At 40.3% G+C, this 17,491-nt stretch overlaps 1 protein-coding gene across 3 annotated transcripts; it reads left to right on the top strand.

The window, feature by feature from the left end:
• Window positions 1–1,439: 1,439 nt before the first annotated feature.
• On the top strand, window positions 1,440–16,679 carry INPP5K (inositol polyphosphate-5-phosphatase K). Of its 3 annotated transcripts, XM_069033314.1 has the most exons (13): window positions 1,440–1,600; window positions 3,718–3,825; window positions 4,467–4,575; window positions 7,079–7,195; window positions 7,515–7,687; window positions 8,301–8,412; window positions 8,904–9,013; window positions 9,579–9,605; window positions 11,282–11,474; window positions 11,719–11,856; window positions 12,329–12,412; window positions 13,083–13,187; window positions 14,185–16,679. In XM_069033314.1, exons 1-13 carry the CDS (start codon window positions 1,566–1,568, stop codon window positions 14,299–14,301), a joined length of 1,428 nt encoding a protein of 475 aa, XP_068889415.1. In that variant the 5' UTR covers window positions 1,440–1,565; the 3' UTR covers window positions 14,302–16,679. The 3 variants fall into 3 exon arrangements, with proteins under 3 accessions (XP_068889415.1, XP_068889416.1, XP_068889417.1); XM_069033315.1 differs by lacking the exon at window positions 9,579–9,605; XM_069033316.1 differs by lacking the exons at window positions 1,440–1,600; window positions 3,718–3,825; window positions 4,467–4,575 and adding an exon at window positions 5,729–5,902.
• The last annotated feature ends 812 nt before the right edge of the window (window positions 16,680–17,491 follow it).

Below are 17,491 nucleotides of genomic sequence, written 5' to 3'. Positions count from 1 at the left end.
GATCCTGAGATGATCCCATGCCATGCTGAACAAGGCTGTGCTGGGATCAGAGCTGTTTTCAGTGTGAAGGAAGATGGGAATGCTCTGGAGGGAGAGGAAGGCATTTGGTTTCTGGGGAGGGGGCAGTTTATCCCTTTATTTTTAGTCTGTTATTTTGCCTTACTCATGTCTAAGTGCAATAAGCTCTGAATTGTACCAGTAACTCTGGCAGGCTCTTCTCAGTGACCTCAGACGGTTCTGTGGGGTTGGGGTGGGGTTTGAGGGGTTTTAGCAATCTCACCGGGCAGAAGTAAAACAAGTTTATTGTAAAATAGGTAAAGAAACTAAATTTTAATCTTTGAGGCTATTTGGGAACAGGATGTTTCATGACATGTTGTATAGCTGTTCCAGAAGTATTCTAGGAGTGTAGGCCCCAGTTAGAGTTCTTTCAGTTTGAAGTATTTTTAACAGAGAATTTATGCACTGACTTCCCATTTATGTTTGTTGGTTACGTTTTGAGGGATTCTTATACTTGAGGGCAACCTGAGAATACACATAGCACACTTGTTCTTTCAGTTTGTGTTATCCAAGAGGCTTTCCATCTGATGACACTAATCGCCGTGGAAGCAGATTGTAACATTCCACCATTGCAATCCTTTTTTGATCCTCTGATTTCAGAGTAAGAGCTTTTACACAAAGCTTTCCTGATTAGTGGAAAAACTTGGGCGGGGGGGGGGGGGGGTGAGAACTGCAGGAACTTCAGCCTGAATACTCCCCCCACCCCTGCTCCCTGCCCTTTGTTTTCTGTCCTTCCAATTTGATCCTGAGTGAAAGCATCCCTCGGCCTTTGGATAGACAAATCCTGTAAAGACCCTTCAGTCTCGATGCTTGGTTCCTGCTAGTGAGCATAGCAAAGATCACGCAGCGTTCCCGTGCCGTATCTTCCATCAGCTTTGGCAAGAACCCCTGGACCTGCCGGCTCCCGGTGGGATCAGGAGGGGCTGGATGTGCTGGGATCGTCACTCCCATCCACACCAGGTGGGTTTGGGGGTCTGGGGGCAGCCCCCTTGCCCCAGCCTGGGTCAGGCTGGTTTGCTGACAGGGCTGCTTGCCCCCCGCGTCCCGCACCCCTCCGGGTTGATCCCGCTGGGCCTCCCGCCACATCCCGAGGGGTTCTTCGTGCTCTTTCCTTTGGCAACACACACTTTGTAGAATGGGTTAGATTATCTCGTCGTTTCTTTAAATGTGAGTTTGTGCCTTTTTTGTCTCCTAAATCTTCCAATACAGGCATATTGGAAATGAAATCTAATAAAATACTAGACAGAGCCTCCCGCTTCCGTCTCCTTTGTTTTGGGATTTGGATTTGAGGTCTCGGTGCCATCCCGGGGCTGCTGTGGGTCCTCCCGTCCGCGTGGGGGCGCCCTGGCGCGGCGCGTGCCCGCCCCCGTCACGCGCGCCAGTGGGCGCGGAGCGCTGAGGGCGGCGCGGAGGCCTCGGCCGGGCCGGGTCCTGTGAGGGGAGCTCGGGGGGCTCCGCCGGCCCCTTCCCGGTCCTTTGGGCAGCGCTTCCCTGCGGGGACCCCGGGCATGGAGACCGCGGGCCTTCCCACGAAGGAGTTGAGGTGAGTGGTGGGCGCGGGAGGGGCGCGAGGCGCGGGTCTGAGGGCAGCTCCGAAAAGTGGCCCCAAGCGGTTACGTAAATCGCCGAGAATTAGCGAAACTTGTGTTTGTGCGTATTAACGAGGAGTTACACAAATTGGCAGCCTTGCGTAGTCATATGAAGTAGAGGAGGAAAGCTGATTTTCTGGTTTGGAAGGTCGGTACTGGAGTGGTTCAGGGAGGCTTATGAGGCTTTTCTGGGTCCTTGGGACTTCCCGGAGCTCTGTTAATGTGTAATGAGGGCACGAGCATCTGCACTTTTGTAATGTACAGGGTGTCTCGAACTTGTCACTTTCTCTGAGGAAGAAACAGCTTAGTAAATATTGAGCTTCTGCTTTTACGGTGTTTTTACAATGCGTCTTCGCTCTGTGGCGAGAAGTGCTGGTGTCCTGCCTGGGCTCTATTCCCTACAGAAACCTGCTTAGATGGGATTTGGGTAACAGCCTATGACGGGAAAACTTAAAAAACCAAACCAACAAGCTGACAATAGCTCCGATATCTCAAAAATCCGTCGAAGGCTGTGTTATGAGCACTGTGACGCTGAGAAATTCTCTGCTATAGAATCATTTGAGGATTAGCATCGCTGATGCTAAATAATGACTTCAGTAGCTTGCTTGTATTTAGGACAGTATTTGTTTCTACCACTGAGGTCTGTGTTTTTATCAGTATTGTGGTCACTGGGCACCTTGAGGAGTTGAATTTCTGTCAGTAATGACTGATGGCTTCAACATTATTTCAGTTTTGTTTAATCAGGTAATTGTCTTACGAAATTAGTAACTGGACAGCATTCCCAAGTGATACATCTCTGGTGGCAGAATTAGATCTGCAGCCTACCTACATTTTTTTTTTCCCCTGGAAATTTGTTTTGGAGTAGCTTTTGGGTGACTTCAGCGTAGTCTTACAAAGATATACTATTAGTGAGGGAAGTTACGGATCTTTTTAATGTGATATGCAAGGTCATTTTCCAGCTTTTCCACATACATTGTGTGTCACCTTGAGCAGGTAGTTGATTGTGGGATAAAAATACAGCCTTAACAATGGGTGTATTGGTGGGATTCACTGATTATCAGTGTTTATAAGGTCATTGTAGAACCCTAAGATGGATGGAAAATTAATAGATTATTATTTTTTAAGCCTGTTTGTCATGTAACAAGACTGACAGTAAAGTGAATCTCTTTTTAGAAGCTCTGGTACTGAAATGACCATTTTGTAAAGAAGCAACAGATGAGTCCTATGATGTGAATGTTGAGAGGAACAGTGGCTTTGCTTGGTTCTGATCGGAACTTTGTATTTTTGGGAGCTGGAGATTACATTTGTCCTTGCCTACAGACAGGCACATGATCGATTCAAATCAACAATAAATTCTTTTAAACCTTGAGCTCGTAGAATTAACCACATTAAATCTATTATGAAAAACACAATTCACTGTGTGTGGCAGGACGTGATTGCAGCTTTTGTAACAACCCAGTGAGTGTGGTGGGAACGCCACAGCTTTTTTTTCAGCATTGCTGCCCCTACATTTGTCCTTTTGTGTTGGAAAGCAATGCTGAATTCCACAGGATCTGGAAGACCCTTATCAATCTCTTGATTTTCATGGGCTAGTCCTTCAGGGCATAGCTTTAACTTGGAGCAGATGGCATCCCTCAGCAGCGAGGATGCGTGTCAGCATTCCGAGGGGCTCTCCCTGAACGATTTGGAGAGCCTGCCCAACGTGCGCAGCCGCTCTGCCAGCATCAGCAGCACCGGCTCCAGCGGCCGCGTGCAGCTCCGGCACAGGGTGGCCCAGCTGATGGCGTGTGTGGAGGACATCAGCTCGGATGATGAGATCCACGAAGAAGTGTCTCGCACTCTAGATGAAGCTTTCCTCCGCTGGGGGAAAAAGCTGAAGGATAAGTGGCAAGAATTCAGGTTTTGTTCCCTCCAGTTGGTTGTTTTCGTGGTGGTGTCGGGGCTGACAGATTTCTGATTGAGGAAAAATGACAGGAATTCTGTGGGGAAATCAGAGCGTTCTTAGGGTAGGGTGCATATCCACATTTCAATTTTAGCAAAAAAAAATGTGGGGTTTTCTGTTTGTTTTTAGACTACACTTAGTTACCTGGAATGTGGGCACAGCTTCTCCCCCTCCCGATGTCACGAGTTTGCTTCAACTGAACTCACTGGGCCCGACCACGGATATGTACATTATAGGGTGAGTGTATATTAAAGAACTTGCTTTGTGAGTTTATTGCAAAACTGCTGGGTCTCAAGATGGTCTGTTTTGGGAGGACTGTGTGATGTGGGAGATGGTTTAACACTATTGCTACCAGAGGGTGAAGAGTTAACTTAGTCTAACCAGAGTATTATCTTAGAACAGAGATGATTTATAGCAGTTATCTGCTGCTATTTTGTGACAGAATGCAGAACATCTTTTTTCTACACACACAAAAACTTTTGGCTGCTGTTTTCTTTGTTAGCACGTAAAGGCATGTTCATTTTGACATGGAAGTTATGGAAAATTCTGCATGTTTTAAGGGAGTTAGTGCAAGCTTGTTAGTCTCAATTTACCACTCTGTTTTCCAAACTTTGTTGAAATTCTTAAGTCCTTACATTCAGGTTATTTGTTATAACACATCTCAAGTTTGGCATTGTCTGAAACTCTGTCTTAAGGTGTATATAACCTCCTTTAATTTTATTTTCCTCGGTGTCAGATGTGTTAAATCTGTGTGTGGGTTAAACTGCTTGAATGAGAGACTGAACAGCAAGAAATTTCTGGGGTCTGTGTTCTTCAAAGTTCCTATGAATTCTGTCCAAAACAAACTGGCGCAGTGTGAGTAATTGTGATGTATTCAGCTTACAGGAGGTGAACTCAAGAATCACAAATTTTCTGTCTGACTTGGCATTTGATGATCCATGGAGCGTTTTTTTCATGACTGTATTGTCTCCCTTGGGGTATATCAAGGTAATTATTTACATCTCTCTTAAGTGTCACAGCAACTGAAGGAAAATACCTTAAATTTTTTTCCTCAGATGCTCCATAAAAGATAAGTTGATGGTGTTTTTTGCAGGTGTCTGTCACTTCCATAGGTACACGTATGTTAGAAGTGATTCCTCATCACACTTGTGTTTTCCTGTTTTTTCATGTGATGTGAACTTACACTGAACAGCATATTTCTTGTGGCCACAATGTCTTTATCTCTCTCTTGTTTGTAGAAAAGGTTTTTGCTCTGTGCAGTATTGGGGAACTGTATTGTGATGCTTCTAATGTAGTCTTGCACTATAAATATCCCAAGCAATGGCAGTGATTTTCATTAAGATTGGTAAGGCTCCTTTATCTTGTTTTTTTTTTTTTTTCAATTTGTTTGCAGGTGAAAATAAATTGCATATGTGTAAAACAGGATTTTAGTGGGTGTATATATTTACCTGAGGACTTAATTTTTGGTTGAAGACCTATAACATTATTTGGGAATTTTAATGACAAGATTTTGGGGTAATATCAGGAACATAAGATCAGCTAAAGTACTGGCTATTTTAATGAAAACAATAAACGTAGCAAGATATCCTGAATTTCTCTAATAAAGAGAAGTTAAAAGCCTTTTGTAGTGGTTTTTTAAACCAAGCATTATTTCAGGCTGATTTTGCTGGGGTTGATTGCATTATCTGCGTGCTAATCAGACTCAGTAGTTGTGCTGTTCTTTTAATTGTAATTAAACAAAACAAAGGACCCATTGGGAATTACAAAAAGGAAAAAACCCACATTGTTCATTCTGGCCTAAGTCATTGCTGATAAAAATTCAAAATCTGGCCGTGGGCTGACATTCAGGCCCTGTATACACACAGTTAAAAGAATTCCTGCTGGTATGCCTGGCTGATTTTGAATTCTAATTTATAACTATGGGAGTTTGAACCACACTAATGAATGGATGCTGCCACCTAATGGCTTTCAGCAGGACTTGATTAGCTCTAATAATGAGGGGGAGTTGTCAGGCCGGGTCAAAATCAAACCAGGCAGCAAGGAAAGGTTATCCTAGGACTTAGCCAGGAATTTGGTTGAGGAGGAGAGGAGCAGTTACCCCTTGGCTGACCTGTGACGAGGTTGGGTGTGGAGGGATAGGTGTTCATCCTTGGGACATTCTGTCCCCTCAGTAACAGAGTCTGTTTTCAGAGTGTTAAATTGGTCACAGTCAGTTCTTTCACCATCCACAGGATCATGTTCCCTCTGTGCAAGGGCTTTGCTTGATTTGGCTCTAAGGACTGGTGGGACTGGTGCTGGTTCCAGCAGAGGAAGGGTCAGTGCCTTGTGGTGTTCAGGAGCTGTGGATCTTGAGAAATGTCTTGGGACTGGCCACAGCAGAATGAAACAAAGCAAATAAATAATAGAGGGACTGGAAGATCTGGGTACCTCATGAATGTAATTATGGAAAAGAGAATGCTGACTACTAAAATATTCATGCATCGTCGAGTAATTGCAGTCCATTGTTTCAATATTCTGTTTGGTATTTTGCTGGGTTCAAAGACAATGAGAACATTAAAATATATTCTGAAATCATTTAACTGTGTAGATAGGAAGACAAAGAAAAGAGGAATTCTGTTTTAAATTTTGGGCTGAATTTTTTGTGCTTCTCCAGCTGTTGCATGTCAGTTTTATTCTAATGTAGTCTTTTTCTAAATAATTCCAGCATAAAATTGAACTACAATTCATGTATTTCAATATCTATATTTTAAATGGAATCATTATCATTAAAACAAACACAATGAATTTTGTGTCTCATGCCAGGAACATTGTAAAGTCCATAAATGTTCAATGAAGGATATCTTTATTAGACTATTTCCACACACAACAAACCAAAAAAACCCTAAACCACAAATTCCCCCTGTCTGTATGCTCCCTAAGTGTTTGGTAAATCAGTTGTTACAGGCACTGCAGGCAGGAGTTACTGCTGTTTGCAGCTCATTGTTTTTGCAGATGCCTGGAATTGACTGCTGTGCTTTTGAGGCATTTAATGGCATTTAGAATATTTAATGATCTGCTGAAGGGTGCTTCAGTTTGAAAAACTTGCTGCTGTTGGAGGACTTCTGAGTGTGAGCTATAAAGCTTTTAGGTGAAAAGTGAAGGATTTGGTCCTTCATGAACAGGATTCTTAAAGAATGAAACGAGGCTGGTAAGGCAGAAGAAAAGACTTTAAAGAGGTTTGGGCAGGTGCATGTTTTGAGGTCAACTTCAAATTTGTAATACAGTGTTAGAACTGTGTTAATTAGCTGAGGGATTGATCAGATTTGTTTATAAGGAATATGTTTTTCACAGCACTGAAATGGGTCTGCATTTACTGTGTCACAGTATTCAGGCCAGGCTTGGCAAGGGAATTGCATGACTTCTGCTCTGGCCTTCTTCCCCTAAAAGCTCCTGTGAAGTAAACCCAAGGAACTCCTGGAAATGACCATTCCATCTTTTCTATCTCTTCCAGCTCTCCTCGGTTCGCATGCAGGGGTTGCTGCTTCTGATCTTTGTGAAGCACATCCACCTTCCCTTCGTCCGGGACATCCACACCCACTACACACGGACAGGCCTCTATGGATACTGGGTAAGGAATTCCCGAGCTGTGGTTGCCCTGGTTACTTATGGTGCTGTGTGCCTTTGCATGGATCCATGCTGAGAGATAGGAGATGTGGTTTAATTAAAAATTAATAAACTGACAAGCAAACTCATTTGTTTGAGCCTTGTGTGCAGCACAGACCATAATTTCACCAGTTTATTTGCTGATACACAACAACTTGTGTAGGAAGAAATTGTACTGATCTAAATCTAAATTGCAAGATTTAAAAAGTTGTAGGTGGTGTTAGTAGTTACACTTGCAGGCATTGACTGCAGTTTCAGGGAATGTTGTTGTTCTTCCATCCCAGGGGAACAAAGGAGGAGTCAGCATCCGCATGTCCCTCTTTGGTCACACGATCTGTTTCATGAACTGCCACTTGCCAGCTCACATGGAGAACACAGAGCAGCGACTGGATGACTTTGAAAAAATTCTAGAAATGCAGTTTGAAGGAGAGGATATTCCAAGTCCCATGGATCATGAGTGAGTTGTTCACTTAGTTCTGTCTCTATAGGTTTTATCTATTATATGGTGAACTCTTGCACTGAAGAGTTTTGGGATTGGAGTTTTCATCCATCATTTTTATTTTAAATGTCCCTTCGGCCTTGACCCTGAACCCTGTGAGGAAAAGATAACCTGAAAGACAGATGTCTGTTTTACAAGACTGTTTTCTTTCAGTCTTTAATTTTTTAATACATTTGTTAGCATATAGACTGTACATGTCATGCAGGAAGGCTTTAGAAACTAAAGCCTGTTTATACCAAAAATCCTCTAGGTTGCTGTTAAATGTTCAGAGACATAAGACTCAGGAGAAGTTAATATTCAGGCAGTAATGAGAAAGCAACAAGAAAGCAAGGGACTTAATTTACTGTTCCAATTACTTTAAATTTTTTTTACTTAGCAGCAGGTTATCCCTGTGTAAGCTTATCTATAACTACTTAATGTTTGTGTTTAAGCTGTTTGCATTAAGCAATATAAGTGATTAGAGCACCTAATTAGTGTAATGGCTAATATTCTGTCAAATTCTTCCCTCATTTAATGGTTTCCTATAAATCTGCCATGTTTTATGCATTTTGGTTTGGTTGGTTTTTTTAAGGATTCTCTTCTGGTTTGGAGATCTAAACTTCCGGATAGCAGATTATGGGATACACTTTGTCAGAGAATCAATCAATAACAAGCGCTTCAATCTGCTGTGGGAAAAGGACCAGGTAGGTTGTCTCAGTCTCTTTGGGGGTTTGGGTTTGTTTTTAATGCACACAAACACACAGTAGTTAAATTACACCTTGAGCTTCTAATTTCTGTTAAAGAACACAAACTCAGACCAGTCATGAAATGGAACATGAGGTGGTCATAAGCCCCAATTAATTGCCAACTTTTTTTGCTTTTGTGTAGTTTCTTACTCATTTACAATGCTCACATTTGACTGGAGCTTTCTTTGAACTTCATGTCTTGTCAGTTGTTCCTCACCCTGACTTCTCCCAGGAATTATTTTTAAGACAACCTTATTCTGGAATTGCCCCAAAGCTTTCAGATGGATCATGTCAAGAGTTCTGCTATAACAAAGAGGCCCTTCTGAATTTACCTTTCCAATTACGCTGTACTGACTGCAATGTTGAACTCCTGGAAGATGCTTTCCCAATCATCCTTTAAGACCAGATTTTTAAACATAATCTTTAAATGTTACTTTTTATATTTGCAGTTAAATATGGCAAAAAAGAAGGAAGTGTTTCTTAAGGAATTCAAAGAGGGTCCTCTGCAGTTTAAGCCCACCTACAAGTTTGACCTTTACTCAGAGGTCTATGACACAAGGTAAAAGATAATATGAGTTTGGAATATGAGAGTGAATGTGGTACTTGCTTAAATATCACTTCAGTAATCAGAAAACCTGAATTTCCTGACTGTGCTCATGAATTGGGGCTGTTGAGCTGTTCTGTTAGGCTTGGATTGATTGAATCTGAGTAAATGAATATTTTTTGCTGAAGGAGCTGGGGTCTGCTGAGGGAAGTAATGAAACAACCCAGCTTCCTTTTTGGAAAGACCAGATTCACAGAATAAATGAGCACTTGTTTAAGCTGCTTCTGTTTTGTTTCCTACTCAAAGTGCTCATTGGTTGTCAAAAAGGAGCAAAAGAATAATTGTCAGCCATTTTTGTTTCCCTTCTCTGTTTAAGCATTTCATTTGGTATGCTGGTATTTGAAAATTAATGTATATTTGTCTCTATTGATTGTTTTAAGTTGAAAATGGAGCATCTCATATTTCCAAAGTTTTTCTCTGATATTAAAGTCTGTTTGTTAAGTATTAGTCTTATGTTTCCACAGAAGGATAAGTTCCTGTCCAAACAGGGTTTTGTACTGATCTTTTTCTTTACTTCCAGAGAACAGAAGTCCCTGTTTTGGTTTAAGTAAGAAGAGAACTTTCTGAATTTTGTAGTTTTTTTTAATATTTCAGAATCAAAACAAGGCTCCATCTGAGCTTTTGCTTTGATTTTTGTGAAATATTTGAAAATCAGATGACAGCTGATTTTCTTTAGGGATTTTTTTAACCTGTCTGAAAGCTGCACTGTTACCTACTCTGCTGTTGCACTTAATATTGGAAGTTCGTTCATGTGGATCCAAAGACATTTTGCTTCTTAATTGAATGTAAAGAGATGTAATGGGACCAGCAGTAAATCCAGTTAACAAAAAAGACTTGTAATAATCCAAACCTGGGCATATTGGGATTCATAGCCTGTATTGGCTGATTGAAAGAACAAAAAGTATATTTACACATTCTGTGTGCATTCTGCTGCTGTTCAAGCTACCAGAGAGACTTTGCTCAGATGGGGGTGACCAGCAGACCTCAAGGCAAGCATCCTGCAAAAGTTGCTTTTACTGAAGCCCACAGAATATTATTTTTGATACTTCTTCAATGTGAATTTTGAGGGTTTGTTTCCCATCTAATACCCCATTTCTCTAAAACAGTGAGTGTATTACCGTAAGCTGTTGTTTTGGTATTTTCCTGCACAGCAGAGCAGACATCTGGCAGCTCATAAAGATTTCTGTCGGTTTATGTAATTACTGGAGTAAGTGGGATAAGAGCCCTTAGTCATTTCAAATCTTTCCACCTTATTAAAAGTGGGAAGGGGCAAAATAAAATTATGTTGAATATTGAACTAAATGGCCTTGGTTTTGATATTTAAAGTTATTAAACTGACAGTTTTCCTTACACATTTCTGCTTTTAACTTTCATAATCCAATCCAGTCCATTCTAATTCCTCTTCCATAGGGTATGATCTTTTCTCCATTTCAATTTGAAGTGATCCCCCTATCCAGAGAGTTGCTGTTAAGTCTTCCTCCCACTACAGAGAGAACCACAGAGGGCTTATGTCTTCTGTTGTAATTGTTGTGGTATAAAAGGAAACTCTGCATTGTGATAACAGTTTGATGTATAGCACAGTTGCAGGCACAACTTCCTTAATTATGGAATTTTAAAAGCCTGTTGTTATGAGACAACAGTAGCTTGCAAACCTGAAATGCAGGCTGGTACAATTTAGAGGAACTTCTAAATAAAGCATTGCTCTGGCACCTGTGATTACCATAAGCTACCCAAGTTTGTCCTGGTTTTTGTTGTTAAAAGAAACTTGCTCTCAAATATTTTGAATAATTTCAAATATCCTTCAAATTCTTCCTACGTATTCCTTATGTTTACGCCCTCATTTCTCAGAATATCTGTACATTTGGAGCCTGGGGCAGTTGCTGTACTCACTCAATGTTCATGCATGTTTTTACAGGGTTTTAGGAGAAAGTATCATTTCCTGTATGAAGCCAACTAACCCACTGAAATGTCCTTCTCCCCTTCATTTTACTCCTCTTTCAGAAAGCCCTGAAACTGATCTGGGGTGAACGGAGTTCAAATTAAGGAAATGTTGGTTGTAAAACACATGAAACAGAGCTGTAAAATGAAGCTTGGATATGATTGCCTCCTTTTATTAATATGTATCTCACAGTCTTTGAACTTTGAGTAGATTTTGCACAGCATTCTTAGCTTTTGGCAATTTGTTTCTCTGCTCATTTCACTTTTTACCTTACATTTTTGCAGTGAGAAGAAAAGAAAGCCAGCATGGACTGATAGAATTCTATGGAAAGTGAAAAATCTCTGTGAGGTTGCATCAAAAGAAAGCGAATTCCCTGAAGAAGAGAACTCGATTTCTGTTACTCTGAATAACTATGTCAGTCACATGAGCTATGGCATCAGTGATCACAAACCTGTTACAGGAACTTTCAAGCTTGAGGTGCTGTCCCAGTTATGTTGTTCAGAAAAAGTTTGTTTTACTCAGTGTTGCCTTAGAGCAGCTGATTTCCTAAACCATAATCTCTGTTTCATTCTGATCATAGTGAAGGCAGCAAATTGCTTTCAGGTTATTTCCAGTCAGTTAAAGAGTCCCACAGGTGGCAATTGTGACAGAGAATAACTTGAAAAGAATAACTGAAAGAATGACAGGCTTGACTGAGTTTAAACTCTGTTCTTTTGTGTAGATGAAGCCTCTTGTCTCAGATCCCTTGGTCACACTGAGTCCTGAGGGTGAGTGGAGTGCAGAGCACGATGTTTTCATCCGCTACTCCACGGTGCCTGAATTCCCCAGCAGTGCTTGGGACTGGATTGGGCTCTTCCAGGTAATGTTATCTCATCATGGCTCTTCAGCAAAGATGGTGAATGTGGCTGCAGGAGGTCGTTGAGAGTTTTAGAGCAGTGATTCTTGCTAGTGCAGAGCTCTCTGAAATGGTTGTGTCCTTGATTGCCGTTAGTTTCTGTGTGCTGACATGCTCTACAGCATGGGAGTTCTTCCACACCCTTTAAATTCTCTGCTAATCTGGTGGTTTATTTAAGTAAAATGTTGCTGTGGAAAGGAGTTTATGCAACAAAAAAAAGAACAAAAATAAAAGTCAATAGACAGGTGAGAGAACAGAGCACTCCCACCCTCTCAGCAAACAAAAGGTTTGTGCAAGCCCCCAAAATGTTTTGATCCTAAGAGTGTTTTAATTATTTCAGTGAAAAAGTAAACATCTCTCACAACTTTGAGTTTCCCGTGTAGTGTATGGTTTTTGTTTCCATCAGGAAGCTGATGGTTTGTATCTTTCCCTGCAGGTGACTTTCAGGCATGTGAATGATTATGTTACTTACGCTTGGGTGGAAGATGATGAAATTTCTTCCAACAAAGACAGCAAACAAGTAAGTCAGTTGTATTTCTTTCTAATGTAGTTTCCCACTGGAGTTCTGTTCCATATCCCCTTCCCCTTAGGGGTTCTGTATTCTCTTCCCAGTTGAAGCTAATTTGGAACAATATTATTGTTAAAAATCCCTCTTCCTAATTCTTCCTATTGGATTTTTGGTCCCTCTTTAAAAGCTGCTGTCAGTTACAAAGCTTTCTAGTAGTGACTACCTAAAATTATTTAAACCAAACAAATAAAACATTTTTTGATACAAATGATAACTATCCAAAGATACTTATCTGAACAAATAGAAGTTGAAATTGGGAACCATGGCTCCTTGGGACTGGCCCAAACCAAGGTGGTGAATTGCTCTGCTTTTCCCACCAGGAGGCAGCTCCGCTCCCTCTGCTGCTCTGTGGCTTTGTCCCTTCCCTTACAACCACTCTGGGTCTCTTCTCCCTTCTCACTGAAGTAAGCCAGCTTGCTGACATGGTGAAGGATATTCCTTCTCCTCCCTGATTTAATTTTCAGACGGTTTCCTGAGTTATTTCTGTCCTCATCTGTTTGAGCTTACGTTTTAAAACATGCTTATAAATAGCAGATACTGATTCTGATAGTGTCCTGAATGGCTTTTTTGTAAACTTCTTTTGCTGTGGAAATTGCTCATTGCCTGTTCTTATTCTTGCCAGGTTTACATGAGTGCTTCAGAAATACCTAAGATGGGAGGAGAATTTTTGCTTTGTTATTATAGCAATAACTTGCAGTCAATAGTTGGCATCAGTGAGCCTTTTCAGGTAATACATTTGGAAGCACTGATTAATGTTGATGTAATTTTTTTTTTTAATATTTATTTTGTTTTCATATGCATCTGAAAATAGCTGTGTTAATCCTTGGGAAGGTGGCAGCAGAAATAATTTTTAAAAGAATATGTCCTAGCTAAAAAGAATTTGCTTATATGCCAAAAGACTGTGAGTAACTGTTATGGCATCACATAGCAGTGAAATAAGACAGGTTTCTCTCTCTGTGTTCACTTTTGGAACTTCAGGGGCTCTGTCATGTTAGGTCCCCAGTTTCTGCAAAGATGACAAATCAAGTGCTGCCAAATTTCTGGCAGATTGTAGCTGAGCTTTTTGTGCTCCATTTTGGGACTTGCACAAAAGTGTTTCCTGGAAATTGTCACTTGAATTTGGGAAGGATGGGACAGCTGGACTCAAGTTATTTGATTAACAGGCTTTGTTTAATTTCTGTTAGGATGACTTAACCTGCCCAAACAAGATGAACTGACCAAGCATTGCTGCTTCTACACAAGCACTGTTTTTTTCCAAATAATTTTGTTTGTGCATAATTTTCCATGCTGTCATGGCTGTGCTAATATGGTGGGGAATCATTAAATTGGAATTCTGCATTGTTGATGATGAGGATGAAGGGGTTTTAGAAGACTGTAAAATTCCAGTGCCTTAGGGAATACAATAATGAAAGTTCCTGGGCTGGCTGGTATCTCATTCCTATTTTATACTATTATATTTTTTTAATATATATTTTTCTCTGTATGGGTGAGAAACATGGCAGAGTGGAGTATTTGTGTTGTCTCTGAGCTCAGTATCTATCAGAGACTCTGCAGGATTGCTGCCTTTCTTCTTGGATGACATTTCATATTGTGATATCACTATAGTAGATTTTGCTAGATTTTTTAATCTTCTTAATTTTTATCAAATTCTTTATATAATGGTATAAATAATACAGAGCAACACAGTGCTTTTGAATTGTTAATTTTTTATTTGTCTCTCCTAGATTCAGCCTAGCAAAACACCAATAGAAGGGGATCTGCCAGAGGAAGAGAGCAGCTGGCTGCAGAAGCCTGACAATCCAGAATCAGGGGGTGATTCTGAAAAGAGAAAGGGCATTTAATGGTCCTGGTTCAGCAGTCAGATGATTCTTATGTCTTAGCGATTGTAAGCTTTTGCTCTTAGAAGATGGAGTAAGACAGGTAGGATTGTTCAGAAACTTTGTAAGCTCGTAGAAGATAATTTATTGTGGAAATGAATATTTTTATTCTGGGGAGAGTAACTCTCTTGCACTGGATGAGAACTGTAAAAATAGCACTTAAGGAATGCTGTATGTTTTAAGGTGATAGAATCTAATGCAATGATTTAACCTAAGGAAGTTGCAATGTTTCATAGATTTTTTGGCTTGTTCCTTTTTTTTTGTAGAGGATATTTTATTTACAATGCAATATTTACTATGCTGTAACCACTTAATAATTGATTTCCAAATTTTGAGTTTAAATGAAGTTATTTAAAAATTATTTATTAGATACAGCTAGTTAGCTTGTTTCAAAATTTTATTTGACTTTCAAATGTAAGCTAATTACCTTTTGGGAAAACACCAGTGACAACAGGCCACATGAAAACAAAATCTTTGGAGTGTGTAAAGTCTGCTTTGGTAGATCCTTCTCTTCATGCCTTACTGAGAACACTTTGTAGGATTTTCCATTTCTGATTTTTCCAAATTGAAATACATTTATCAAAATGCACTATTCTTGATTTTTTTAATATTCTTCTTTTATAAAACAATTAAGCAATTTGCTTATTGCTTTCTCCCCCTCATTAAAAAAAGAAAAATAAACCCATTTTTATACCAGTCCCTGGCTTGGAGTTAGCCAGGATCCCGTAACTTCTGAAGGACATTGCAGAAGTTGAGAAATGCTTTAGCATAGGTGAGCAGCCCTTGGTTGATGAAGCATTTGGCATGATCTTTGAAAATTGTAAATCTCTTGAATTTATAGTAATCAGTCTGCAAACTTTTTGATTTCTAGAGGTGCTCAGACCTTACTGTATCCTGTGCACTTGAGGGTGGAGATGGAATAAGACATTTCATGTACCTTTAGGAACCTGAAAGGTAGTTAGTTTGTGAAAGGGTCTTGTTTCTAGATGAGGAAATAGAGATCTTTGGAAAGGATAGGAAGAAGCATCAACATTCCACAGAATCTCAGACTGCAGTGCTGGAACAGAGCACTTGTGAGTCTCCCATGTTCTGTATCCACAGCTCCCTCCCATGTGTGGTGAGTAGAGTTAGTTACTCCTCACTGGCATGGTGGTTAGGGATGGAAAAGAGCAGATTTGGTTCAAGTGGAAGAGCAAAGTGTGTTGGGATGTTCATGCTGGAATACTCCTTCAGAACTGAGTGGATTCCTTTTTGCTCTTTTTCTCAAAGCCTTATTTTTTTCAGGGTTGTTTTGAGATAGAAAGTTAACAGCTTGATAGGATATTTGTTTTGTTTCCATCATTCACTGTATAAAATCTATTGAGGTCCAGGTGTCTTTGTGTCCTGTTGAAGCTCTGACATAGGTTTTCTGGTTAGGTACTTGCAGTGGGGTTTAGGAACACTTGGCCTCTGTAGGTTTTAGTTGTATCTCAGCGTGGTGCTTGGTGTTGGGAACTGTTCCCAGTTGTGAGTAGTGAGGGCAGGTTCAGAGGTTACTGTGTTCATTGCATGGATTAACACTGCCTTGAGGTTTACAGTTTGTACATTCCTGTTACACTTTGGAACAATATTAGAAACAGTTTTCCCATTTATACTAGTCTCCCAAGAATTTGTTTTGCACTGAATCTTTCAGATAGGTGACTTTTTCTGGCAATTAGGGCATCAGACAAATCCCTGTTTTGCATTGCAGTAACTTCTGCAGTTCCTGACTTGTGCCCTGTTTCTGGTTTCACTTGTGTAATTCTGACCATTCTCCATGCAAGGGGATTCTGTGGAGAACCCAGAGAACAGTGGGCTTTGAATTCCAGACCACAGCTGGTGATTTACTGTGGACCAAAGTCCAGTTTCTCCTAAGCAGGGTGCATCTGCTGGGCAGGAGCAGCTCAGAGGGAGCCATGCAGCCTCTTTGCAGGGACAAAACACTCGAGATCCTTTGTGTTTGTGGGAGCTGAGAACCCTCTGTCACTGGACACAGAAGCTGCATTTTGTAAACTGATTCTTTGAACCACAGGACTTCCCAGAAAATGCCCACAGCAGCTGGGATTGGAACTGCTTGTGTGTAAGGAGGATGCTGCACAGAACTCTGCACTTCTTTCTTCAGTATTATGCACACAGAGGCACTTTTGTTTACTACTGTTACCTATGGTAGCTTTTCAAACTATTCCATGACCTGTAATGATGCAATTTCTGATGAAATTTATCTTTCTTAAAACACCTTTAATTGGATGTTATAATCACTGGAAATGTTTTTATACTCATGTGTTTTCTTTTCATGTACCTCTAAAATAAATCCTGGCAGTGAAGTGTTGTGCATGGCCTCTGTTAATTTGAGAAGGAACAGACTGGTTTGGGTGGGGAGGATTAATTTGTAACCTTTCTCCAAGGAACTTGTTTTGGTCATGTTTAATTCACAGACACAAAGTATTTTAGAAGGAAATCAGTAAGAACATGTGGTAGGGCTTTGGGCTGCAAAAGAAGAGCAAGGACAAATGCTATTTTTCCTTTGGACAAAGCAGATTCATCTTATTTTTTCCCTTATTTCAATGAATCCAGCATTACATGCTCTTGTGGTTTTGTATTTTCTGTCCCTCTTCCCCAGTGAGGAGGTTTTGACATTTTCCTTGTAAAAATGCCCAGACCACTTAAAATTCTTTCTTAATTTTTGAGAACAGGTTCTTCTAATTTCACTTTCTCACAGTGAATTTTTCAGTGTGGTTTGAAGTGTCTTTTTTGTCTTTATGAAAGATCTGCCACGTTATGCTCCGTATTTTAAATTTTGTATTTTTTAATATAAATTTGCACTTGATTTGCATCTAAAGGTAACTTTTCATAGCTCTCTGCTGTTGGAGAATTTATTTTCAAATGGCAATTAAGTCTCCTAAGGAATGTTGTCCAGTCTAGCCTCATTTGACTTCCACAATATTTCTGATTGCTGGCTAACCTCAGGATGTGCAGTGTATCATTGCACACAGATAGTACAGCTCTGTGTAAACAGGAAATATTTCTAAGATGTCTTGCGTGTTTGTGAGACCCTAAAAATACGTCCTGATAAAGACCATTGTTTCTACTACCACTGCTTCCTTCTCTGCTCTTGGACACTGAGTGACACTCAGAT

This window comes from Aphelocoma coerulescens, chromosome 19 (genome assembly GCF_041296385.1).
Source record: "Aphelocoma coerulescens isolate FSJ_1873_10779 chromosome 19, UR_Acoe_1.0, whole genome shotgun sequence".
In the NCBI taxonomy this organism is placed as follows: Eukaryota; Metazoa; Chordata; class Aves; order Passeriformes; family Corvidae; genus Aphelocoma; species Aphelocoma coerulescens.
This window is presented reverse-complemented; position numbering and strand designations above follow the sequence as displayed.

Coding starts and splice junctions, on each gene's coding strand:
- INPP5K (XM_069033314.1), top strand. CDS start 1,566: ATGGAGACCGCGGGCCTTCCCACGAAGGAGTTGAG. Junction 7,196..7,514: donor CAGGCCTCTATGGATACTGG/GTAAGGAATTCC, acceptor CTTCCATCCCAG/GGGAACAAAGGAGGAGTCAG. Junction 12,413..13,082: donor CCAACAAAGACAGCAAACAA/GTAAGTCAGTTG, acceptor TATTCTTGCCAG/GTTTACATGAGTGCTTCAGA.